This window comes from Leopardus geoffroyi, chromosome B3 (assembly GCF_018350155.1).
Source record: "Leopardus geoffroyi isolate Oge1 chromosome B3, O.geoffroyi_Oge1_pat1.0, whole genome shotgun sequence".
NCBI classification, from domain to species: Eukaryota; Metazoa; Chordata; class Mammalia; order Carnivora; family Felidae; genus Leopardus; species Leopardus geoffroyi.
Genome location: NC_059337.1, coordinates 41,920,240 through 41,947,519, shown reverse-complemented (window position 1 = coordinate 41,947,519; position 27,280 = coordinate 41,920,240). Strand labels below are relative to the sequence as shown.

General features: G+C 43.2%; 1 protein-coding gene across 1 annotated transcript in view; it reads left to right on the top strand.

Annotated features, from left to right (window-relative positions):
* The first annotated feature begins 260 nt into the window (after positions 1-260).
* RAB8B (RAB8B, member RAS oncogene family) overlaps positions 261-27,280 on the top strand; it is a 56,596-nt gene continuing 29,576 nt past the window's right edge. Inside the window, exon 1 of the mRNA XM_045449495.1 lies at positions 261-471. Coding sequence (XP_045305451.1) covers positions 348-471 — 124 coding nt within the window. The 5' untranslated portion in view covers positions 261-347. The remainder of the gene's footprint in view (positions 472-27,280) is intronic.

The window sequence follows — 27,280 nt, the reverse complement described above, 5'->3', positions numbered from 1 at the left end:
CCTCCTTCCCGGCAGGGGTGGAAACGTCTAATCCACCAGGTCACCGAGCCCCGAGCAGATCCTCTTTTATCCCTTGGGGCTGCTCGGACAGCCCGCGCTGGGCACGCCCGAGACTCCTCAAAGGAACTACAAATCCCATCAAGCCCTGGGACGCGGGCGGTGATGACGAAGCCCCCTCGGATTGGCCGCGTGGGGCGGGGCGCGCAGGCCTTCTCCAAGGGAAGGGGCGGGTCTCAGGGCGGGGCGAGCGGTGGTGGCTCGGCGGACACGCCCCCTCGCCCGCGGCCCCCTCCCCGCCTCTCTCCGCCGCTTCTCTAGCTCCCCGGTCAGAGGGCCGGAGCGAGAAGATGGCGAAGACGTACGATTATCTGTTCAAGCTGCTGCTGATCGGCGACTCGGGGGTGGGCAAGACTTGCCTCCTATTCCGTTTCTCCGAGGACGCCTTCAACACCACCTTCATCTCCACCATCGGTGAGGGAGGGGCCGCGGCCGGGGACAGGGAGTGAGATATGGGGGGCGGGTGCAAGGCGGCGGGGGAGAGGGCTGGAGGAGGGCTTGGGAGCCCCAGGGAGGGGACCCCGGGGACGGCAGGGTGGCGAGGGCAGTGGGAGAGGGTGAAGGCGTGAGGGAGAGGGGCGGGCGGGGACGTGAGGCTGGGGAGGGGGGAGGTGAAGAGGGAACTTGGGGGCAAAGGAAGGGGAACCAGAGGAACAAGGACTGGGGTATTGGGGGAAATTAGAGGGTTGGGGGAGTGACAGGGAAGGGTCTTAGCAGGACAAAGTGATTGGAGCGGGGGGGGGGGGGACACACGAAATCTCATGGAGAAAGAGAAGGGGATAGTGGGTGTGAAATGGATTAAAAGACAGGAAAGAGGAAGGAAATGTGAAGGGGGAAATGAAGCTTTGGGGGGAGTAGGAGGGACGTGAAGTAAAAGAAGGGAGGACATCAGGGACAAGAGAGGTGAGAACCCGACAATCGGAAGGGAATTCAGGGGAATGAGTGATCAGGAGGTGAGGGATTGGGGGCACTGGCGGCAAGAGGTCTGGATCCCTCCTCCTGGGAGGGGCAGAACAAAATTGCAGGATGGGGAGCACAGTTCAGGGGCCAGAGTGAGGATGGGTGGTGGAGAAAGTAAAAGAGAGCTGGGTGTGAGACGGGAGGCAAAAGGGGAAGCGGAATATACAGTTGAGAGGGTGTACAGAGAGGACGGAGAAAATGGGAAAGGGAGGGGAAATGGAAAGTGTGGGGCACAGGACTTTCTGCAGTAACCGAAAACACTGCTTACCATTTTCTCCCTCTTCTTCCTTCGGATCAAGTGCCAGAGAAAGAGCAAAAAGTGACTAAGGGTGGAATAATGTCTACAGGATATTAAATTGTTGTGTGAGTGTTAACGGGTGTTAAGAGAATTGGTGACTCTTGGGAATGGTGTGGTCAGGAAAATATGGTTCACTCCTTTACTACCATCGCCTAAGAAGCAACACTTCCCAACTTTTTAAATTCTTGGGCTTGAATGTTTCATAACTTCTCAGCAGAGGAATTGATCTTACATTCTGCCTGCCTCCCTATGCATTTTGCTTTGGTTTTAATTATTACTTGCTAAATGAATCACAGCATGCACTGTACCCGCCCCCCCAGTTGCTTTCAATTGATTCAGTTTTTCCTGATCTTGGTTGGGAGCTGTCCTTTCTACTTTTGTACTGGCAAGACTTTGTGTTCAGGTAAAGAGATCTCTAACTTACCATAAGCTGAAGAGCAAATCAAACTGGTGTTTTTTCTTTTTTTAATTTTATTTATGTATTTTGAGAGAAAGAGCACAGGAGTGGCAGATAGAGAGGGAGAGAGAATCTCAAGCAGGCTCTGCACTGTCAGTGGGCAGCCCAGTGTGGGGCTTAAACCCATCACCCGTGAGATTATGACCTGAGCCAAAATCAAGAGTCACACGCTTAACTGACTGAGCTACGCAGGCGCCCCAAAACTGGTTGTAAGCTGCCTATACAAGTGACCTTAACATCATTTCCTTTATTAAATAGCTGCAGTTAATTAAGTACCTTAAGAATCTTAGCTTTTGGTTGGGTGATGTCTGTGGTTTCTAATAGTAGCTCACTTAAGCACCTTTCACATGGTTCTTACAGCATATTTCACCATGAACTTCTGGGGTTATTACGGGGCTAGTGCTATGGTAATAATTGTATGTGAGTATTGTATGTTTTAAGGATTATTTACCATTAAAAAAAGAATATTTGGATATAGAGTGCTCTTAAAATTAAGAGCTGGAAAATTCTTTGGTTTGTTTGTTTGTTTGTTCTGGCCTGTTTCATATGGCTTGAGTGCTCTGATTCCCCCCCGCCCCCCCCCCCCCCCCCCCCCGCCCCTGATGTTATGATGTCTGGGCTTAGGGAAGTTTGAGTTGCAAGTTCTTGGCAGTCATTCTTGAGTGGGACTTTTTCTTTTCTGAGGAAGCAGATTTTAAATGTCATGTCTCAAGTATATTCCCAAGAGATTTGGTGGGAGCTGTCACAGCAACCAAAGGACAGTAGTTTTTGATGCTGGTACTAATTTCAAAATCCCAAATAAACCTTTTTCACTGTTGAATGCATATTGCAGTCCAGATGGTAAAGGACAATTTCTAACAAGTGGAGTGGGTAGCCTTTTGTCCATTCTTTATGTGACCCTCCCAGAAGCATTCTCTGTGTCGAAAGTGAATGAGTCTCGCTGATGCTGTTTCTGGTAAGCTCTTTGGATGACTTTTGCTCATTTGTAATAGCTTTATTAGTAACCCCCCCCCCTTTTTTTTTGCCCTAATTTTCGTTCCACATTTCCTCTAAGAGTATCTGCTTCCTTTTGTGATAGTAGCTTTTAAAAATTACTTTTCATGTTGTTGGCTTAGAATCTTTCTTGTGTGGATTTTTTTTTTTTTTTATTATTGCAATTGGTTCGGTGAAGGGTTGCAGCCATGAAGGCAGGAATACCAGTATCCTGAAACTGTGTAGAACAGAAGGGAGACGTTAAATGGGGTGAGTCTCATATGTGATCTTGCTCTTTATATTTTCTGTGGGGTGGATGTGGTTAAAAGAGGCTCTGAGCTGTGTCTTCAGTTGACGTGGAGGAGGGGAAATCCATGCCTCTTACTTAGCCCCAGAACCCGACAGGAAGTGGTATCACACTGCCTTCAAACAGCAGGAAAACTTGTATACCTGAAACCTAATGCTTTGCACTTGAAATTAAGCTGGGAAAAGAAGGTGAATGTTAACACCATTCTAGTGAAAAAAGTTCCACACATTCTTCACTAACCACAAACGTAGGCTTGGAGTGTCCACATCTCTAACAGCCATATCCACTCCCCCTCCCCACCTCCTCCCCCATCCCCAGGTGATCTGAAGTTGTTGAGATAAGAGTTGGTGGTCTCTCTCCTTCCAGTCATAATTGTTTTTTGAGGTACCCAATTGTGTAAGTTCCTGGGTTTCTCCTAGGTTCTGCTACAGCCTTGCTGACAAAACTTGATAAGGTCAACGTCACAGGAAAGAGTCATTTCTTAATGCCTGAGAGGTGTGTGTGTGTGTATGTGTGTGTGCGTATGTGCGCGCGCTCGTGCTTTGGTACCTACGTATGTGTGCTTGTTTCTCCCCATGAGGATACACGTTAAGTCTTAATTTTGCTCTGTCAAAGTGGAAGTCATTTTTTAAAAAAAGCATCTGCCATCCGTAGACCCTGTTTGATAGTGGTTCGGCCGTCACGACAGGAAGGAGACAGTCATTTTGATTACAGATACTGTTGTCTCACACACACAAGAACTTTCTTCTTACTTCTCTAAGGTCCTGCTACCTTCTCTGATACCCTGGCTTCCCTCATTTCCTTTCTGCTCTTGGGGGTGGTGGAGGGTACATTTTCTCTCACCTGTCCTATTGGGGATCTTTCAGTGTATCAGTCAGATAATACTTGTTGACTATTGAGTAGGGATGTTTTGTCCGCTTGAAATTATAGGCCCGGTGCCTAGGACCAAGCAGCCTTTCAGTTCAGATGTTTGAGAACTGAAAAAAGTTTTTCGATTAGCTCCCCCAAACCTCTTATGTAATCATAAGTAATGTTTAATTAAATGTCTGTAAAATGTGACATTGAGACACTTAGGAAACAGTAGTACGGTCGGCTCTGCATCCTGATTCCTATGGGATGTGGGTACAGTTTATTATCCATATGAGGCCATACTGACACCTTGGAAAGGCCTGTCCTGAGCAAGGTACTGATGGAACAGAAAGAGAAAACCTAGCCCTGTCCTTTGACTGGACAGCGTGAGCGTCTTCCCCTGGCTGTCTCTCCCCTGCCCTCCCCCCTTCTTCCTGTTAGGGTATTTCCTGAGTGGTTTCATTATTTAGTTTAGTCATAGTTTGACAGCAGAAAGAGTTAGAAATTATCTACTTTATACCCTTGCCCCAATCTTGTAAATAGGAGCACGAAGGTGAAGTTGACAGCGTCAAGATCACGCAGCCGGGAGCAGCAGAGCTTCTAGTGAAGCCCCGAGTTCAAGTCTGTGTCACTTTTCACAGTTGAGCTGCTGCTAGTTTTGATCAGTCTGATCATGTCCATAAATCCAAGTCACCGCCTTTCCCAGGGAGGAATTAAATTTTGCACATGCGTTTTTCTGTGAGGAATTTCTGCTGGGATAACTCAGCACATTATAGCTGTCCTTTGCCCTTTCTTTTGTGTCCATAGTTTCAGATTGGGAGATCAAAGTGCATCCTGTCATTAAAGTTCCTTCCATGTGCAAAATAACTAATGAAATCATGTTAATGGCAGTGTGCTGGTTAATTGTCGCTGCCTGGTCTCATCAGAGCACTTTTCCATGTTTTATTCTGTAACAGTGCATTTTTTTTTCTTGGATTTGCTTTTCCTAAAATCAGGGTTTGGCAAACTGTGGCCCCCAGGCCAAATGTGGCTTGCAGCTTTTGTGCCATCAATAAGCAAAGAATGCTTGTTAACATTTCTAAAGAGTTATTAAAAAATAAAACAAAGAAGAATATGCAACAGAGACCATATGTGTTCTACAAAGCTTAAAAATATTTACTCACTGTTCCTTTATAGAAAAAGTGTGTCGACCCCAGCTTCAAATTAAAAACTGTTTTTGGTTGGTAGCAATTCAAGGCTTTTATCAAGACTTATTGACTGAAAAACAAACTTTGTCATATTTACATTTTTATCCAAGATGTTATCAACATTTGGTCGAGCATAATCCAGATATGTAGAGCAAGTTGATTTTAATTTTCATAGTTGTTTTCCTTGGTTTCAGACTCTCAAACAAAACTATGCAAGGAACATGCAACTTCAAATTGAACATTTTGTACATAAAGCTTTATTTTAATGTCATCGTGTTCTTTCAAAGCTGTCAGTAGGTTTTCCATCTAAGTGATAGCTTTGATAACCATACTATTTCAGAAAAAGTAGAACTTAATGCTTGATAATAAAGGGTTAAATTTACCTCCTCAATCAGTGTTTTCGTGCATGAGAAAAGCCATCCAACATATTAAGAATGGGTGTGGGGAAACTGAGTCTTGGATACAATATGGATATGTCCTAAGAATAAGTGTACTTTAAAAAGAGTTTTGCCAACTGTTCTATGTGGCCACAAATCAGGGAGGAGGTTCTCTGGGCAACAGCACTGGCATTGTCTGGACCCACTGAGAAAGCTGGAGGGAAACAGGTTTGGAGATTGTCTTAGGGGGAAATAAGTCTAGCCTTTGAAGACCAGGACAGATTTAGCAGTTGATCTGTGAATTAAGTCCCATAACGGAATCTGAAAAGAACCACGGAGCCAGAAGTGGAAGACCAGGGGGCTGCTGGCGTGGCCTGAGGCTGGCTCTAGTCTCGGTCTGCCTGCCTGCACACACAGCCATCTGGGGCCCAGCTCTCTTGGGTGTAGTAGAATTGGGAATATTTTGCGGGAAAGAGATTTCATACAGGATGAGGGGAGGGTTGGAGTGGGGATGGAGAAGTAGATTTTCAGGGGTGAGTAATATTGTGGAACATAACATAATAGGGAGTTTGTGAAATGCAAGTAGCCGATCAAGTGGACTGGTTCATGTTTGGTGTTAGGGAGATATACGGCGAATTAGGAGGAGCAGTGGGGTCTGCAATCCATTCATGTCCTGGCATCTGCCGTTCCTAGTGTTCTGGCCTTGGTGAGTCACTTGTCCTTCTAGGCCTTGGTTCTTTCATCTCTAATAGAGTCTAATAATATTATACCAACTTTTCAGGGTTGCTGTGAATTGCCTGGGGGCAGGAATCAAGCCTTTATTCACCTTTTAAATCTCCAAGGCCTGTATTAAATGACTCATCAACTGAACGAATGAATGGCTGGATGGATGAATTGTGAAAGCACTGTATGAGCTCTACAGCATTGCTTGAGTTTTGGTTATTATTCCCTTCCATAGTATTATAATTACAGTATGTCTGAGATAAGATCAAAAGGGCTTAATCTGAATTCTTAACTCAAGAATGCCAGTAGAAAACGTAAAGGGACGTTTTAGACTAGGTACGATATCACTTATCTTTCAGTCTCCATAATAAGCTGTTTAACACCCCGCTTCCCACCCCCCACTGACATAAATACCAAATGGAAAATGAGTGGCATCACTGGGTTTGCTTCAGAAGAGCTTTCAGCTTTGTCTCTGCCCATTAGCTTCACACAATGCAACAGATGCCTGTTAACAGTTTCATGCCCAGTTTTAATTAGCAGATGGAGCTCTGTTTGTGTCTGTATCCTGCCTAGCGCTTGTTTGAATGACAAGGTAGTGAGTGGATTGGAACCAGGCTGGGCATTTGGGTTGAATAAAGCCAAATTCTGTTTTTCAAAAGATGAATATAAATATTTATTGTATAGAACTTCTTGTGTATCTCACCAGAGTGGCATAGCGTCTAGAGTAAAACTAATGTTTGCAGTTACGTTTTCCGCTCTTATTGCCACTTTAAAATTACATCAGGTAGAAAAAAATGACCATTTTTACGGCTTCAGTGAAGGCTTTACTGTCATCAAGTGGCTTTCTTTGAAGACCCATTTCAATATCTTGGCATGGTGTGTTGAGGCATATGCAGAGCTGGGCTGAAATAGACTTCAGCACGAATGCCAGGGCTGGCTGGTTGGTAGTGGCCCCCCGGCATGCTGCCTGGCGTGGAGTTCTGAGCTCCTAACTAAGCTCACCAAGACCAAGGGCCCGATGGATTCCTGACCTCTGCGGTGGTGACTAAGGGAGAGAATGGGTGGCGTTGCCCTACACATTTGCCATCTGTTTTCTCAAGTGAGTAGGTAGCTATTTGTGGTCCATCCTGTTAGGGCTAAATTTCAGTAGTGAAAATGTTATCCTGGAATGATAATTGGATATACTGTACGTAGAAATGTGTCCTTTTCCTCTGCTCGGTTTTGTGTTTGGGGATTTGTCTCATTTTGAGTTGAATTAATAAGAACCTTAATGGAAGGTGCCTGATTGTCTTTAGAGGAAGAAGTGTTGCAAAGCAACGTAAAGTGGTGGAAACAATTGGAAACTGTTCTCTGCAGCCGACCTGTTACTTGGCTGCAATGAAACACCTATTTTCTTGCTGTGTTGACTGTAGCGTTCTGCATCAGTTTAATTAGGCACTCTGGTACTTACCTGTAGCTGAACCTTGGGACATTTTCCAAGTAGCTCTCCTTCCTCAGCCCAGAATTTTAATTCTTGGTACCCAGGAAAAAATGCTAAAGCTCTCTATGTCCTCATGTTCATCAAATTTAGTCTTGCTATCATTAAGAGACAGGCTATGGCAGTGCTAGTCGCAGCCCTGTGACAGCATTACAGGACTGAAGAGCACTTTGCAAATGCCGGGTTAGGTATGAAATCCCGCCTCATCATGATAAACACAACCACAAAGCAGTTAAGCAACGTGTAGTGTTGCATAGCTTTCTGCTGGCAGAGCTGAGACTGGCATGACTTCCCCACATTTTGCATATTTTGGCAAAGAACTTGGCAGTAATTATTTTAATAACTTATAGATGTTTTCCTGATATATAATGTAGAGGGACAATCTCTAAAATATAATATCAAGTTTTGACGTGAGATTTAGGATGATCTATTTAAAAGTTGAATTATAAGGGGTGCCTGGGTGGCTCAATCAGTTGAGCGTCCGACTTCGGCTCAGGTCATGATCTCACGATTTGTGGGTTTAAGCCCCACACTGGGCTCTGTGCTGACAGCTTAGAGCCTAGAGCCTGCTTTGGATTCTGTGTCTTTCTCTCTCTTTGCCCCTCCCCCCCCCACTTGTACTCTGTCTCTCTCTCTCTCTCTCTCTCTCTCAATATAAATCAACATAATAAAAAAAATAAAAATAAATAAATAAAGGTTGAATGATAAGAGTTTGTTTCTTACGGCCTTGTGCAAAATTTGTCTGGAATAGGTATTACACAATACTGTAATCTCATATACACAAAAACACAAAGTCCATCACAAAAAAGAAAAAAAAAAGAGTTTGCATTGTGAGCTCTCTGTGACTAACTCTACTGTAATTTGTTTGCTGCCTATGAATTTGGATGGGGTAGCTGTTTATGGTTTTCAACAAAGAATTTTTCACTTTTTCTTTTCTAAAGGTCTCTGAATAAAATCTTCAGATGGCATGGAAAATAATTTTTTATTGAGAGTCAACTCTTTCAGTTTTGGAATGATTCAGACCACTGTCTCAGTACAGTCTCCGTTAACACCTCACCCTTACCAGGGTTTGGGGACAGGGGTTGGACTGGGAGAGGGAAGAGAATGAAAACAACGTTCTACCCTCCTCCCCCTGTCAGTTTCTCTGGCTACTCCTTTAGTCTCTTTTGGTTTTGTTAGTAGCTGGAGAAACTATTGGGTAAGGAGTTAGAAACTTCTGCCGGTAAGAGTGTGAGGACTGGGGGGTTCCTGGGTGGCCCGGTAGGTTGAGCGTCCGACTTTGGCTCAGGTCCTGATCGCCCTGACAGTGCGGAGCCTGCTTGAGATTCGCTCTCTCGGCCTCTCTTCTGCTAACTTTCTTTCTTTCTCTCTCTCAAGATAAACTTTAAAAAAGAAAGTGTGATGGGGCGCCTGGGTGGCGCAGTCGGTTAAGCGTCCGACTTCAGCCAGGTCACGATCTCGCGGTCCGTGAGTTGGAGCCCCGCGTCGGGCTCTGGGCTGATGGCTCAGAGCCTGGAGCCTGTTTCCGATTCTGTGTCTCCCTCTCTCTCTGCCCCTCCCCCGTTCATGCTCTGTCTCTCTCTGTCCCAAAAATAAATAAACGTTGAAAAAAAAAAAAAATTAAAAAAAAAAAAAAAAAAAAGAAAGTGTGAGGATTGAGGCGCCAGGCTGGGTTGTCGGTTAAGTGTGCGACTCTTGATCCTGGGGTTGTAAGCTCGAGCCCCACGTTGAGTGTAGATTATTTAAAAATAAAATCTTTAAAAAAGGAAATAGAGGCACTTGGATGGCTCAGTTGGTTGCGTATCTGACTCTTGATTTCAGCTCAGGTCATGATCTCATGGTTGCTGAGTTCGAGCCCCATGTTGGGCTCTGCCCTGACAGCACAGCCTGCTTGGTATTCTCTCTTCCCCTCTCTCTTTCCCCCACTGCTCGCAATCTGTCTCTCCCTCTAAATAAGTAAATAAACTCTGAAAAAAACAAATAAAAGAGTGTGAGGATTAATAGTGACTTTTGACTTCATTGCTCCCTTACATTGTTTTGAACTCATTAGTAAAAACTTGGTGCCTGTCTCAGTCATAGCCGGTAACGAACAGTGACAGATGAGGTGTCATCCACAAACAAAATAATTTGAGCGAGTGTGTGTTTCCTATTTTGTCTACTTACTTTTGTTTTGAAAATTTCAAATCATACAGAAGCATGAAAAATTGGTGGGACAAGCAAAATAATTTCTTTCACTTCCAGAAAATTCTATTATAATCAAATTTTAAGACATACATGTATATAATATCAGAGGGGTGTCTCTATCTTGGCCCTTCAGCCTTCAACTTTGATAAATACCATTACATTTTAAATTTGTTTTTTTTTTTTCAATACACGAAATTTATTGTCAGATTGGTTTCCATACAACACCCAGTGCTCATCCCAAAAGGTGCCCTCCTCAATACATTTTAAATTTGTGTTGTGATCTCAGCATGTGATTTATCACAGTTTTTATTCCAATTATCTGTTATTGCAGAATGTATAGTACTCTGAAAAACAATTGGTGCATGTTTCCAATCAGCCCTGCTTAAGCCCCTCCCCAAGGACAGTTAGACTGGGCCTGTTTTCTCATTGTGAAAGGCAGATACAGGCTTCGATGGTTTTCATAGTCTCTTCTGGCTGCATCATCCTGCGAGTCTATGAAATCAAGTAGTGTCTGTAAAGAAAAAAGTGTTTGTCCTTTCAGTGAATGACTGTGGACGAGGGTTCTTGTTGCAGGTGGACACTAGTGTCTTGATGACTTGAAGACAGAAGGAAGAAATAATGGCACTAGTTAATTCAAGCCACGCCTGTGTTGATGTTGTAAATCGGTTAAACTTTTTGTAGTCCTAAGGAGACTGCTGAAAGACTTTGAATCCTGTCTTTAAAAAATGCTTTGCTTTGAATAATAAAGCTAAATGTCACCAGAAAAATAACCATGTGAAGGTTGTAAAGAACATTTCTTTGAGAAGAGTCGCAGAAAGTATTTTCAAATTCTCTCATTTTCTTCACATAAAACATGGTCAAGTAGGTGAAAAATAATCTAAAAAGGTAGGAAGCTTTTTGCTGCTTAGGTATGTTGGTGCTAAATTTCCATTTGACGCTTGGGGGGCCTGAGGCCGGCGGGCGTGGGGATGGCTCCAGGTCACCCAGAGCCAGGCCTTGGGTGTCAGTTTTCAGACGTCAAGTCCCTTTTCTCTTGCATATCATCTGCCTTCAGTTCCCTTGACTGGTGTCCCTAGACACCAGTGGTATAGCATAAAATTTGGACATTGTCAACATTCTGTAGTAAAAAATTCAGTGTTTGAACCAGGAGATGTAGGGGCCAAACACATCTCTGCCCTTGATTAGCCATTTGCTTTTGGTCAAGTCTTTTAAGTTCTTCTCATGATCTTTGCTTTCTCGCCAGTAAAAAGGAGAGACCGCGGGTGGGGAGGTTGCTTACAAAGCTTAGGGTGAGAACTGCAGAGATTTTGTTAGTCATTTACTACTGTCAGAAACGAGGTCATTTTCATTTTCACTACATTTTCATTTTCAGTACATTTCATTTTCACTACATTTTCACAACTTTATTTGGTCCCCCAATTTTGAGAGGGGGAACGACTAACAAGTATTCAGGCAGTTTAACACAATGATGAAGACTGCTCCAAAGTAAACATAAGAGGTTGTGAAAGCGCAGAAGAGAAAGCTTCTAGGAGGAAATGGCATCTAAGCTAAAATCAGAACCCGAAGGAGTACTTAGTTGGGTAGAATGGGAGAGCGCTGGGAAGGAGGGCTCCCCCGCTGCAGGTGTACCAGACAACTTCTGGAAGAACTCAGGACATCCGGTCTGGCTGAAGCCTCAAGTGAGGTGGAAGGTAAAGTTGAACAGAAATTAGAGGACATGTTGTGATGGGCCTTTAAACCCGTTCAAGGGTCTGTCCTGAGAACAGCGGGGGGTCACTGAGGGTTTTATGCAAGAGACCAGTTAGATTAGCAGACGGTGTCAGTTGCCTGTACCTCACTGGGACCCTCATGTTCAACTCCTCAATAATCACCTCTATGGACAGAAGTTGCTATCTCCCTGTTCTAGACAAGGAAGCTAAAGTTCTGAGAGAGTAATTGACTTGATCAATCACATGAGTCTTAGACGGGCCATGAGCACACCCTGTCCACAACAACCTGCTCTTCTCAGAATGGGTCCCGGAGTTTTCCATGGGGCCAAGTGTGTTGGCACTTAGGCTGGAGTAGCAGGGCCTTTCAACGGTCTGTCACAACTGTGTAAACTGACTTGAGAAGTGTATTGCACGGAAAGACGAAATCAGCCTCTCCCTCGACAAGCTCCCACGCGGCTAACGCAGACATGCGTTGCATTGCCTCTTGGCCCTGGGAGGTCAGTGGACTTGCGGTTTTGGGTTGTCTCCTGGCCTCTAACCCAATCCCTTAGGAAGCAGGCAAACATGTGCACAGCAGAACGGGGGCAGGAAGGGACAGAGTTTAATTATGAATCCAACTCTCTTGTGAAAAGGGAACTAATTATACCAGCATCTCAGCACTGTCTCTCCACATGGGGCCGTTGGTTGTTATGCTTGTATGTTGTTGGCCTTAGATAGATGGCGATGTGCTAGGAAGAGCTGCTTTAATTGTGAGCTTCTTTCCTTTGACAAATTAAGTTTAAACTTCGTGCTAGCCTGTCCCTTTCTTTTTTTCAGGGTGAAATCGTCTCAGCTTTGGGTTTTGTTTGTAAAGCCCTGCTTGGCAGCTTTCCTCAGAATCACGGTGACATTGTAGGCTAGACTAACACCTGATTTGTTTGCTAGCCCTGAGTCTGCAGCATGCTGCTGTGGGCCAAAAAGCAGAAAGGCCCAAGCAACTAAACTTGATAAAACAAAGTCCATCTGCTAAAACCCACGAAGTTGCCTGCTGGGGAGTCCCTAGGTCTCTCATTTTGCCTTTGCATTCTTGATTTTTACAGTGGTCCTTTGTTTCTCTGAGCCCTTAAAAGATCAGGAGCAGAGCTGAGATCCTCCTAGAGGCAGGCCACCAACATCAGAGAGAAAAAAGTGGCCTTGTGCTACTGTAGCAGTGGCTTTCAGTATATGACTGTGGGCAAGTCAGTAGTCAACTTCCTTGGCCTTCCCATTTCTTCAGAAGCAAAAAGGGCGTGTTGTGTTCAGTACACTCAAACGACTCTTCCAAAACTCTGATCCTAAGTGATAACCAAAGGATTCACTGACAAAGGGGAAAAATAGACTTAAGAACACGAAATAACATGGTGTAGATAAAAGAACTTGGGCTGCTGAGACAAACTCTCAAGTGAAGTCCTGTTTGAGAGCCTTGGGCAAATTATTTAAGCATTTTCTTTATTGATCAAGGAAGCATGGGAACTCCCTTTTAGGTTTCTTTGTTTCATGTTTTATTTTGAGAATGAAATGCATTATAGTGTGTATATTATCTTTGGTACATGGGACACACACAGAAGAGGAGTGCGTGTGAGGGAACTCAGTCCCAGTTCACTGAGGGTAGACCCAGACAGCTGTGAGGGAGGACGCTGGCAATCCCTCAGGCTTCCTTGTTATAGCACTTGCTTTCAATAAGAGCGAACATTTATTGAGTGTCTGCTGTATACTAGGCACAGTTCTAGGCATTTTACGTGGATTAACGTTTTTCATGATTGATCCATGTAATTCTCAAAACAACCTCTTAGATGCGTTCTGTCATTATTTCCATTTTCTAAAAGAGGTAGTGGAGAAACAAAATAGTTGAATAACTTCTCTGGGGCATATAGGCCGGTAAGTAGTAAAACTGACCCAGATTTGAATCCAGGCAGTCTGGTTCCAGAGTCTGTGTTTTTAACCACTGTGCCTTTCTGTGCCACCAGCAACTCAGAAATATTAAAAAAAAAAAAAAAAAAAGGTTCGTTATCTTCAAGGAAGCGGTGTCAACGTGGCACCACTTCTGACCAGTGACCAAGTGGTGACATCACCAAGTCTTTTGACCTCCTTGGTATCAGTTTTCCTTTGTTGCAGAGGATTGTTGCGAGGTGGTTTGATGATGGTACTATAGTAAAGCAGTTAGCATAGGGTCTAGCATGCAGTCAGTCTCAGTAATTACTGAAGGGTTTTGTTTTTTTCCAGGTAATTTAGGAAGCCCTTGTTGGAATGAGTTCCATAAAAATTATGAATGGGAACATTTTGGTTACTTAATGAGGTGTGCTTCAGTTTTCTAGAGAATTAGTTCTTACGGTTGAGGCCCACATGCATTTTATGAAGCTAGAATTAGAAATATTTGTCTTTAGCCTCATTGTCACAGTGGAGGTGATTGTCCCTGGCCTTAGCTGGCGTTAAAGGAGGTGTCCAAGAACAGCCCTTGACCCCAGGGGCAGCATGTCAGTGTAATGTAAGGAGCAAATTCTCTGCAGCCTCTGGCTGCTGCAGACTCCCAGGGCATCTTGAATTCTTCTTTTGGGTGAGAACAAAAACAAAAACAAAAAACAGTGCAAAATACCCTGTCTAGGAGGGACAAATGTTTCAATTTAAATATTCCAGCTCAATGTCCTCTGTTAGGGCCCTGAATTTTAAGTGGAGCGAGTTTCTGAGTGAAGTCTCCTGAATTTTAATGAGTTTGTTTGCATACATGAATTTGAACAATACATTAAATCTTGAAACACCCTCGCTGATTCTAATGGAGTAAATTACCCAACTTGAAAGTTAGTTGATAGGTTTTTCTTTACCAAATAATCAAGATGATGATGCTTTAATCTGAAAAAAGTCATTAATCACATTTTTACAATATCGATACATGCTATTAATTTCTTTTTAATCATTAAACTGTCTTATCAAGAGAACTAGGGGAGTAAATGTGTCAGTACGAGCGTGAAGCACAATTTTCCCCCTTGTGATATTTAGTACTTAATGAATGATAACCTGAGCATGGTAAGCATAAAACTGAAATTGGGTTTGGTTTTGTACAGTACTTGCTTGGGACCACGAGGATGAGGTGAGATGCTCTTCACTTGTTTCAGTTTTTTTAAACATTAAAAAAATATGTATAAGAGGTGACAGGGACCAGGTCATGAAGGGCCTCGAGGGCCAGTGTAAGGAGGATAGATTTTATTGTGACTCTAGTTGAAATAACATATGCAGAGTTGTGTGTAGGGAAGGGACACATACATGATTTGTAATTTTATTTTGTTTTTCTCTTAATGTTTATTTTATTTTTGAGAGAGAGAATGCAAGCTTGAGCGGGGGAGGGGCAGAGAGAAAGGGGGACAGAGGATCCTAAGCAGGTTCTGCACTGACAGCAGAGAGCCCGACGCAGGACTCAAACGCAGGAGCCTCAAGATCATGACCTGAGCCAAAGTCAGATGCTCAACTGACTGAGCCACCTAGGCGCCTCTATGATTTGTAATTTTAAAAGCTGCAGTGGTTTTAAGAAAGTTCATTTTGGGGCACCTTGCTGGCTCAGTTGTAGCGTGTGTGACTCTTGATCTTGGGGTTGTGAGCTTGAGCCCCACATTGGGTTTATTAGAGATTACTTAAAATCTTTTTTTTTTTTTTTAAGTTCATTTTGAGGTTTAATGGCACTGAAAAACCATGCCATGGAACTCTGGTCCAGTCCATTCCCCAAAGTTATGTTGCATCCAGAAAAGTATCTAGTTAACAACCTTCAGGTGGCCAGAGTCTTCCCTTCTAATAAAACATAAAGATTGTGATAGTGGGTTCAGTTAATGCTCCAAACAGTGAAATATGCCAAAATGGTGGAAAGAGCAGAAGCTTTCAGAACATCACTTCTGATTGTGACCTTCTGGCGGACAGGAACCATGACTCGTCTCTTCAGAGGTGGTTTATCTGAGGCTCAGGCCCACGGTATCTGTGGGATAAGTAAACTAACACCATCTATTTCCTTCTGAGGAATGGATCTTGGGCTCCTGAGTAGTGACATCTCATCCATTAGCACATACATCAGCTTCAAAGGATGTGTAATTATCACCTGTTATTGCTTATGGTCTTTTTCTAGATGCAAGAGCGACAAAATCAGTCTGTTTCTTTTTTTACCCCGAGAACAAATGCCTGCTAACTTCATTTATGCTCAGCCATAAATGCACAGTTTGTGGAACATGGAAGGCCCTCAGTGAATGTTTGTTGAATGGATAGAGTTGGCAGCAGATGCCATCTTCTCAAGTCCCAGCCGTACATGTGGCTCACTCAACGTCTCTTCCCAATCGCTTCCAGAAAAGACCCCACAACCTCCTAACCAGAGCTTCCTCAACGTTTTTTCTTACCATCTCTGATTTCTGGGTACTTTCACCGTCCCAACTTCCCTTTCCCCTTCTCTCCAAGGAGGCAGTGCTGACCTGTTGGTTGATGTGCCTGTGAACACCTTCCCTTTCTCTTGTGACGGGGCCCTGGCTGTCGTCCCCTTCTCTCTTGCATCTTCTGTTTTTTTCTTTCTCTTCCTCTGCTGGCCCTTTCTGCTCTGCTTTCAATCCTGTTGAAATTATCCCCAGTCTAACAGGGAGACCCCATAAATGTATTGTTTCCTCAATCCCCCCCATCTCTCCCTTTCCTTTCCTTTGTTGTTTTACTCCCTGAAAGAGAAGTCTTGTCACCTGCACTTTTCTGTGTCTTCACGCCTTAACCCCTTGAAATCCTGCTCCACCTGCTTCACCGCTGCGTCCAGGTCATCCTGTCCTCCTCACTGAACGGGCCAGCGGCCCTTTCTCCGTCCTTGTCCCCCTTGGCCTCTCAGCAGCATTTGGCACCGTCGATCACTTGCTTCTTGAAACTCATTCTCCTACCAGCTTCCAGGAATTGTCTGCTCCAATTTGCTTCCTACTCTTCTAACTGTGCCTTCTGTCTCCATTGGTAGCCTCATTTCACCTTTTAATTGAAGTCATTTTCCAAGTGTCTCTTCTCGATTTTTTCCTTTTTTCTCTTTTGGAAGTTAGACACTTTAATACACTTTGTAATCGCATTCATCTGTGTCATTACTGCGTGAAGGTCTGTCTCCCCTCTAGGTTGGCACTCTGGGAGCACAGGTGCCGGATCTGTTGTTCTTCACCGTATCCCTAGCACCTAGTACAGTGCTTGCAATGTAGAAAGGGTTAGAAAATCCCCAAGTGATGAAGAAGGTAGGCTTGCCCCCTTCCAAGGCCTTCCATGTGGGACTCCCCAGCTTTCTATCTCATTATATCCCCAGCCTTTCCCAAACTCCTGCCCTGCATGTCCCACCCCCAAATGAATTCATCTCATCCTCTTATCTCATACCCTTTCATGAATTTTTGTATATCTTTTAATACTACCCTCAGCTTCGTTTTGTTTACTTTTTCATTTATCTAGGCTTAAGACCTGGAAGTCATCTTAGGCTCCTTCCTTTTCCTCAAATTCTGCATATGATTCGTTGCTGAGTCCCTTCCTTTCTGTCTTCCACCGCCCTGATACAGGCCCTGCACACCTTTCACCTGGACTTCGCAGCGTCCCCTAGGTGGCCTAGGCACTTCCATCATCACTTAGGCAACACCCCTGCCCTCATTCCATTCTGTCCACTTTGCTCAAATTCACAATAGAGCATAGCTCTAGGTATTAATCATGTCAACTCCTTACCCCTCCTCTTAAAAGGCTTATTTTTTACTTTGCCTAATTGAGTATAATTTTCTCAGTGTATCCTTCCAAACTCCCTACAGTGAGGCATCAGCTGTATTTCCTACTGTTTCTTAAAGGAGTCCTACATCCAAACCCAGGGCCTTCTAAACAGGTGTACCCAGCAGGCTGTGGCCACGCTTTTTCCTGACCAGTGTAAGGTTACTAGCTGCCCTTTTGTGAGAAGAAATGCCATTTTTAAGTTCCCGAGATTATGTGCTTCCTTCATTTTTGGAATTCAAATGCTCTTTTATTTGTAAAATGATGGTGATGATAGATGGCCATTATTGATCTAACATCTGAAAAATTAAAAAATACATTGCAATAGAATTCTTGCTGTTTTGCTTCTCTGGGGGAGAAAAGCCTATTTCCAGCCCAGCAAATTTTATGGAATAACAGTTCCTAGGTTAGAATATTCCTTCTTTCAACTTCTTCCCTTCTCCCTACCACTATCTTCCCCACCGCCCCCCCCTGCCCCAGAAACTTTACCAGTTCACAAAATTAAACTTTCTACCCAGAATCACTGCTCTACCCAGAATGGGTGGTTTCATGAACACACTTCGTATCTGCCCATAGACATCCTACCTTTCATTCCTGATGCTCCTCGGATGTTCCTTCTTTGTGTCACCATGTCACAGCCTTTTCCCAGCCCTCCACCACTGGAAGGTGCTTCCTGTTTCTTCAGTGGTATTTGGTACCCTGTAGTACTTTGGACTTGTGCACGACGTCTCCCATGTTCTTCCTGTGTTCAAGTAGAACGGGCTTCCTTCTCTGCGTCCCCACCTCCCCACCCCCATGATAACTTTCTTTAGGACAGAAGCTTGTTTCTTCTTTGTGTTCTTTGCATTACCAGACATTGTACTTGGCACATAATTGTTGCTCAAAAAAATTGTCATGGAACTGAAATCTTCGCCTGGTGCTGATGAAGTAGTTAGGTAAAGCTCTCATCTTTGGAGGAAAGGGTCTTTTAAAAGTATTCGTTTAGACTCTTTTTTTTTTTTTTTTTTTGATGATTCTGAAATTAAAATTACAGTTGCTTATTAAAATGTGCTGAGAATAATCGCCCATTTATCTTTTAAAGACACACTCATCTTAGACTGTAGCAGCTCCAGATATCTGAGTCTTGGATTAAGGTCTGCTGTGTTTGCGGTGGTTAAATTGAGAAATTTACACATTTCATTTGACATCTTTTGTGAAACCTGTGAAATCGTTGTTGGCACGTTGATTTTGATTTCATTTCGACAGAGGAGGCCCTGAAAATGTTCTTTCCCCCAGGTGGTCGGTTACGATTTCTTTGCTTCTGGCCTTCTCTAGAGTTGTCAGCACCCTGTGAACATTGGCCTGATCAAGACCATGAGGCTTTTCTCTGTGTCTGTATACAGGCCTGTCACTTCTTCCCACTTTGTCTATTTCTACTGTCGCTCCCCCCCCCACCCCCAAATCTTTGGTTACTGCGTTTGAATTCTGCAAAAGCACACCTGGATGAGAAATACATATAAAACAGCTCAGCCTCCTAGGATATGTTTAAGGCACTCTTCAGTGCCAAATACCTTCTTCTCTGGGTTCCTGACCATCCGCAGTGGGGCCATGTTTCCCCATTTCCCACTGAAGTGCTGAGATCATTTTAGACATGGAGAAAATGGCAGGGTTTCTGACACGGAAGCCCCTGGCAGGAGAAGGAAGGGTGTGCCACGCCTTCTGTCCTGCCTTTCCTCCTGAAAAAAGGATGGGGAAGTGAGTAGCACTCGCCATGGTGGCAGCCACAGCTGTGGGCACTGACCACTGGGCCAGCTCTTGGCCTCCTTTTTTTAAACTGTAGACTTGTTTTCTATTACGAGTGACAGGTATGTAAATAAAAGATGAGAAATTGAATTGTCTCTCGGGGAGAATGAACGTTTAGCATCATACCACAGGCATTTTCTAGCAGCATACTGACAAGATATGTGGTATGGTTCTAATTAACTTTGAAGAGCCAGGCCTTAACTCAACCTAGAGAAACTTCTTTTGCCAAAAGATACTACTGCGCAGTGACCCATGGGAGCCCTTGCCGTATTGAAGGATAAAAGCAAGGCTAGAGTTTGGGGGAGGGTTCTTTGGTGTGTTGGGGATGTGGAGGGTTTATCTGCAAAAGCCCAAGTAAAAATGAATGATCAACTCTGCTTTCATTGGCTTAAGTGTTTTTGCATTAAAATCTCTTTTGACTTCTCTGGCCTTACTTTTCTTTTTTGACAGGGGAACAAATAATAGAACATCCTTTGTACATCAGAAGTATAGAAATTGCTGAGATTATGGGGAAATTCAGGAACAGATGTTCCTGAAACTGTAGCAAAATTCTTGCCTCTTTACACGTTGGGAGGTTGGGAGATTATTGTCTCACTGGGATGTTATAACTGTCCTCTGTTCTAGGCTGTATACACTCGGTATATCTCTTATTGACTGGCTTATTTAATCTTACCGTATTTTAACTATGTTGGTCATTCGAACAAAAAAGAATATGTAAGACCCTAGAGAGAGCCTGAATTTGAAATTTTCTTTAAAGCTTCTTGGTAATGGGGCGCCTGGGTGGCTCAGTCAGTTAAGCATCCAACTTTGGCTCAGACCATGATCTCTCCACCTGTGAGTTCGAACCCCACGTTGGGCTCTGTGCTGACAGCTCAGAGCCTGGAGCCTGCTACAGATTCTGTCTCTCCCTCTCTCTCTGCCTCTCCCCTGCTCATTCTCTCTCTCTCTCTCTCTCTCTCTCTCTCTCTCTCTCTCAAAATAATAAACATTAAAAAAAAATTTTTTAAAGGCTTCTTGGTACTGCATTTGGCAAATACTTCCTTTAAATATATCTTGTTAAAAGTAAAAGTAAGTGTGGTAGAATTCAAAATTAGCCCCCAGTTAAATCCAGTTACGGTTTTGGTGGATTTTTGTTTTTGTTTTTGTTTTTTGCCAAGCACCACATTTTCCTTCATATTGTCCCATATTGACTGACCAGTATCTCTCATATGTATCCTATCTGAAGGTGAAATGCCCCTAATTAATTGTTCAACATCACTAGGAGCCCTGTCTTCCCAGCACAATGCATTGTGGTCCTGCCTGAGTTGGTATAAAAGCATCCTTGGTGCATAACAACGGAGCATGCAAAACTAGTTCACAGCAAAAAACAAAATAAAACAAAACCAAAAACAAAAAGCAACAAAAACTTGATACCTAGGTTGCTGTTGCATAGGTCACTGTGTTTGTCATTTTTAAACCACTGGCATTGTGAGATAAAGTTGTTAAGGGAGGGATTTTCATCAGCACCTTTTCTGTTTCGGTTTATGTTCACCTGTGACTCATATTTATTCTAGTCTAACCCCATTTTGCTTGGAAATTTTTTGTATTAGAAAATGTCACTTTCAACTAGGGGAAGGGAAATTCTGCTGGAGTCTCAGAAGAGTCAAGATATTGTAGTGATAATTTGGCGTTGCTTTTGACTCAAGGGAAAAAAAAAGAATCCTCACAAAGAAAAGTGTTGTAAAGTACAAAGTGATTCTTACACATAGACACGGAAAGGAAATGTCATCTCTGAGCTTTACTGTGGGAAGGAGGAGGGTGGAGATCAGGGAAATTATTATAAAAATTTTATACATGGTGGGGAGATCGCCTCTGGACTTCCTCACGTTTCCCTATTCACTAAAACCGCTCTAGTGAATTGCCTCCCGATTGGTATATGAATAGGAAGAAAGACACTAGAACTCTTAAACTTGATCTTGAAAGGCCCGTCTTCGCATATAATCATCCACAGATGTCTGTATGTGATTATATATTCCCATAGAGAGGGAATGATAAATGTAAATGAGAACCATGATACAATTTTGCCTTGCTTGCTTGCACATTTTCAGAATATAATTAAAAGCACATGCCACTGTCAGTAGTTAACTATGAGGTTTGTGTTAGGTTTTTGTAAGACTCTGGCAGAAACCTAAAGCATGTTTTAGTATCTAAGTCTTCCCTCTCTCCTGCTTCCCTCCCTCCCCACTCTTCCTGTGTCCCTTCCTTTTTCTTCCCATTCTCCCCTTTGAAATCAAAAGGAAACTCTCTAGGTTCTAACTAATATGTCTTCAAAACTAGGGATAATTTAACCTTTAATACACAGATTAAAATAATTTTCAGTTTTCTACTTCCTAGCTGGTACCTGCAATTGTAACTAAGTTTTACAAGATAGTTGCTTTCTGACTTCTTTCTTCAAATAAAATCCAGTGAGAATAAATCTCTTCCAGGCACTATTTCACTACCCAAAACAAGTGAATGTGTAGGGAGGTGGCATGTGGGAAGGGAGGCAGAGGTTAGATTAGGGGAGCAATCGTAGATTAGGTCAGTGGATTGGTGTTTGGTAAATCATGGTCTTCCAAATAGTGCCAAATGCCCAGAAAAGCCCCTGTACTGCCTAAGGAATTTATTGTTCACTTGGTCACTCAATTTATGCTCAAAACTGTAATGTGTGCCTCTTCTGAATTCAGCAGGCTGTGCATTTATGACTTTAGATGATGCAGCTTTCATTTTAAAAATAATAATGGGGCGCCTGGGTGGCTCAGTCAGTTAAGCATCTGACTTCGGTTCAGGCCATGGTCTCACCATTCCTGAGTTCGAGCCCCCTGTGTAGGGTTTGCTGCTGTAGGCACGGAGCCTGCATCAGATCCTCTGTCCCCGTCTCCCTCTCTGCCCCTCCCCCGCTCACTCTCCCTCCCTCTCTCTCTCTCAAAAATAAACATTTAAAAATGACAAAAGCTTAAGTTGTGAATTTAAATTGTAATGTGGACACTAAAAAAAAAAACCATGAAAAGATAAAACAGTCCTCCTCTGGTTAAGGGCAATTCTTACATGAGTTCTTTCCACCTGCTTTGTTTTGAGTGTTGAAACTTAAAATGAGTAAATTTTGGTAACTTTCTACGTTTTCCACTTATTCTTATATGTCTGTCCTATCTGCTCTTGAGAACAAAACAAAAGTGGCCTCCTTCTCTGCACCAACTTTATAAAATGTAGAAATTTCCAGTGCTGAAAAATCCAAACTGGTCATTCTTCTCAAGGTATTGCAGCGTGGGAGATAAAGAGTCTGTCTAATGTAACCATCCAAGAGCTTGATTTCAGTTTGAGAAAAGAATTCTGCAGTGGTGTTGAATTCCTTAGAAATGGGTGTGCTCCACTTCTGACTTTATCCAAAGCTCGCGCATCTGACAATGGATGTGACCAGGGCGGGCTCTCTTGCCTCCGATTTCAGTTCAACAGTTCATTTCTCTTTTCTTGTGTAACCCTTGTGATTCGAGTTTCTGCTTTTGAGAATTCACGTTTCTGGTTTTTCCCTTCTAACTTAACCACACGTAGTGGTGTATTTTTTTTTCCTAAAGAAAAAATATTTTCTATGGAATATAAATACAGTATTTATATTACTTTTCTTGTTTAATAATTAAGGTCTTTAAAATTGAACAGGATATCTAAAGCTCTTCTGTCCTTGTGACTTCTATCTCTTGTCAGATGTCTGCATTCTCTACAGGATTCTTGGCTGCTTCCCGATTCCAAACAGGGCAGGTACCTACTGTTGGTGGTTATGACCAAATACCACGTTTGCCCCAAACCATCAGCCAAGGGCCCAGGAATCTGGACGTTGAAGACTGGTGTCTGCATAACTTACTTAGTTCCAGGACCCTTCCTCTCTCATACACTTCCCTCTTCCACGCTCTGATTTGGACTTTTGCCTTTCTCCACCTGGACCTCAGTTTCTACTTGTGTGAAAGGGGCTTAATAGCCCCTGTGCAGGCTTGTTATGAGAATAGTGATAACGTATAGTAAGTACCTAGCACAGTGCCTGGCACTCAGTGGGCCCTTGAGAAGTGATAGCTATTTCTATTAATGATGGTCTGTCTCACAGCTGTCAGCATCGTTCTGTGCTGAGTGGGTGAGCCATCGTCTCAGGAGAGTATCTCGAAGGATTTTATCTGATTCCATTATACAGAATTATCTGACGCTCATTGTGATTTACTGCCTCTTGTTCTTTGGTACAGTTTGCGCTGTAGCCATTCTGGATTCATTTAAATGGGGATCCTTGATTTTTCAGGCAATCATTTCCTCATTTAAAAGGTATAGTCCTATTTCATTCATTTGGAGTATGGTCAGTTACCAAACCATGCTGACCCCTTCTGCCTTTTTGTGATGGGCCTTTCTCTCTTTTTCTTCTTGGCCTTAGGCCGATGGATCAAAGCATCTCAGGTGATACAGGAAGCTAAACCTCTGGCAATGTTATGCTCAAAAAAATTGGGCATGTTGCCCAGGCAGTATTTCCATGATTAGAATTCTCCTTTTTCTCCTTTAAGACTTAGTTCCCTGCTCCTTTCTATGTTACTTTAACCACAAAACAGAAACAACAACACACACTATCTTTTTAATGGCTTATTAAATTTAACAAATATTTTAGTGCTTGCTAGGCCCTGAAGTTGTCTTTGTTTTTTCTTCCTTCGTCATTAAAAAGTGAAGCTAGAGGGGCCTCTTCTTATCAGCAATGGATTTTCTAAAAAGAAAGAGCATGTGACCTTTGGTTGACTTCCACCATGTTCTTTAAGCCAATGTTTTTCAGTATGGGTTGCAACCTACTATTGAGTCATGAAGTCAATTTAGAGTGTCCAGACCAACTTTTTTTTTTTTAGTGGAGGGAGAGAGAATAGACCAGCACATAAGAGAATAGAAAAGAAAATACAGAGTCCATTGCATGTAGAAAAGTAACAAGGGGGAAAAGTCAACTGCTATTTTGTGAAACTTTTGTTTCAGTTATATAACATGTATAACATGCACACATATGTGTATGTGTGTAATGTGGTGTGATATAAAAAGTATTTCTTAGCTGTGGGTCACAAAAGCTGGGAAGTCACTGCTGTGGCTGCATTTGGCCATGAAGAGTTAAAAAACAATTTTTTTTTTTAAAGCAATTATCTGGAGGCTGTATTTAATCGGATAAAACCCTTTTTTCCCCCCGTGAAAGAAAACTGGGCCTTTTAACTGTCAAGCCTTTTATTGATGGAGGGCTTCGGCTGCTGGTTTGACTTGCTCTGTTTTTGTTAGGGTCTTTTGGGTAATGAGCCCATTGTCTCTCTCCTTTTTTCGTTTCCTGCTTTCCTCTTCTCTAAGTGGGGGCCCTGGAAGCCACTCTGGCTGTTGGAGCATTGGCAGCAGTTTTTATGCAGCAGAGACATCTGCAACATATGGTTGTGATTGTTGCCAGAGTTTTAAGAAAACTGTGGTTTGGGAAGAAAGTAAAACTCTCTAACCAACACGAAATACCCAATTCTTTTTTCCCCCCTAGTGGTAGCACTTATGTTATTGGTCCTCCTGATATAATTACCGAAGTGGTATTTATTTACTTGTGTGTAGATTTTTATTGCTTTTAAAATTTTTTTTTTTCAACGTTTATTTATTTTTGGGACAGAGAGAGACAGAGCATGAACGGGGGAGGGGCAGAGAGAGAGGGAGACACAGAACCGGAAACAGGCTCCAGGCTCTGAGCCATCAGCCCAGAGCCTGACGCGGGGCTCGAACTCCCGGACCGCGAGATCGTGACCTGGCTGAAGTCGGACGCTTAACCGACTGCACCACCCAGGCGCCCCATAGATTTTTATTGTTTTTAATTTTTAAAGTTTATTTATTTATGTGGCGAGAGAGACAGAGCGAGTGAGAGAGAAGGAGAAAAAGAATTCCAAGCAGGCTCCACCCTGTCAGAACAGAGCCTAACGCTGGGCTCGAACTCACAAACTGCAAGTTCATGACCTGAGCCGAAATCAAGAGTCAGACAGTTAACCAACTGAGCCACCCAGGTGCCCCAAGATTTTTAAAAATCACTTCCACTCCTAAGCCTATCTAAATTAACAGGTTACTATTTAAGGATTGGAGTTGAGACAATGGTAACAGAACCTTTCATTCAATCCCTTATCTCTAGAAGAGACTGCACTGTTGTCTTTTTTCCTTCTAAAATAGAAAGACGTCTATTTTATGTGTGCTTAATACTGTCTTTTGTGATTTGTTCTGTTCTCATTTATGTAAATGTTTTAGTGTTCGTGTATCTGTGTGTTTGTTTCTTTTTATCACCTAAAATTATCCAAATTTGTAACGTAATTTGTCAGTCATTAAGATGCATTCCAGTAGGATCAATTTGGAGATGTGTGAACCTGGTTGTATCCAGAAGTAATTAATCAATGTCAAGAAGTATTTATTGAGTGCCTGTGATGTGCTTAGCAAACAAGAAGGAGTTTCCAAGGCTCCCGCTTCTAAAGGACTTCTCTTTCATTCATCCCCGTAAACATTAATTGAGTACCTACTCATTCACCTGCATACTGTGCTAGGTTGTCTGCCTAAATCTAATTGGGAAGGCAAAACTTATCATATGAAATAACAAGCATAATTAAATGCCATCTCTAATGATACTTATTCTAAATTTTGTAGAAATTTAGGGTAGAGAGTGAGCAGAATCGGCTAGGATATCTGGAAGAAAGAGGAGGTGGAGTTACTGAGTCTTGAGTTATTGTCAGCATTCCAGTGGGAAGGATGGAGAATATTCCCGACAGTGGAGGAATCCTGACAAATGCTCAGAGGCAGGGAATATCAGCATGGAGCATGAAGGAGACATTGCTGAGGGTGTGTTCTGAGGAATTGTGAAAGGTAAGGCTGGCTTTGTTGGGGGGGACCATGTATTTTAAGATGTATGGATAATTGTAGAGTTTCATAAACGGAAAGGGTACCCCACATGCTGCGTGTGCTTACAGTCTACTTTGGGAGAAGGGAGGGATCATAAATAACTGTGAGTCTGCCCTGTAAAGACTGTGCTGGAAGCCAGTCGTATGATGGAAGTATTATAAGCAAAAAGCTTGGAGTCACCATTGTCAGTGGTTACCCTTGAGCTATATTGGGACTGCTTGGGCTCAGGGCTTGGCAACATCGCTGACTCAGTGACAGACTTCCTTTTTGGAAGGCCTGGCTCTTGACTTGCCAGCATATGACACTCCCAGTTCACCAGGTCATCCTGTCCCAAACTGCCCAGTTGATTGTGAAGCTGCAAGATCATAATGGCCTCGCACCTCCAGCCGGGGGTTCTGCTGCATTCCTACACAGGTTCCCCAAGTGCTTCTCTTTCAGCACCAGGGCACAGTTGGAGAGCTGTACGGGTGCTTGCCCTCTGCCCCAGGCTCACCAATTAACGGTGGAAAAGTTTTCCTCAAAGCAGTTGTTGAAAATAACTATTAATATCATTTCATGTTTTTAAAAAAGTTGTTGTAAATGTTTATTCATATCTGAGACAGAGCGAGAGACAATGCAGGCAGCGGAGGGGCAGACAGAGGGAGACACAGAATTTGAAGTGGGCTCCAGGCTCTGAGCTGTCGGCACAGAGCCCGACGCAGGGCTCGAACTCACGAACCATGAGATCATGACCTGAGCTGAAGTCGGACACTTAACCGACTGAGCCACTCGGGCGCCCCAATATTATTTCATGTTAATGGAGAACCGTGTTTGCTTATCATTCAGCTTTTGTTGTTACACAGCCCCCAGATCTCTGGCTTACAACAGTAATACACGTTTCATTCTTGCAGCGAAGGGTTAACCATATTCTTGGTTAGTTTTCCCTCATCTATATTCCTCCCTCTTTTCCTGCCCAGGCTCCTGGGTTAGCTGACAGGTCAGACAGAGACACTGGCAGGTGATTTGAAGGGAGGAGAAAAAGAGACACCGAGGTATTTCTCCTTTTCCCTTTCTGCTGTGGGTAGCTTCTTCAAAGAGGTTTTTTTTCTCTGGGACCACAGTTTTCACCTCTTACTGGGTGACTCTGAACCATCAGCTCTAGTAACACCATCTCCTCCTTTTGTCTCTCTAGCTTAGGGGTGGTCGTGGCTTCCTGCTGTTGCCAAACTATTCATCATCTCTTAGTTGGCTCTCAGCAACTTCATGGCTTAAGTGATCATTTCCCTGTATTAAATT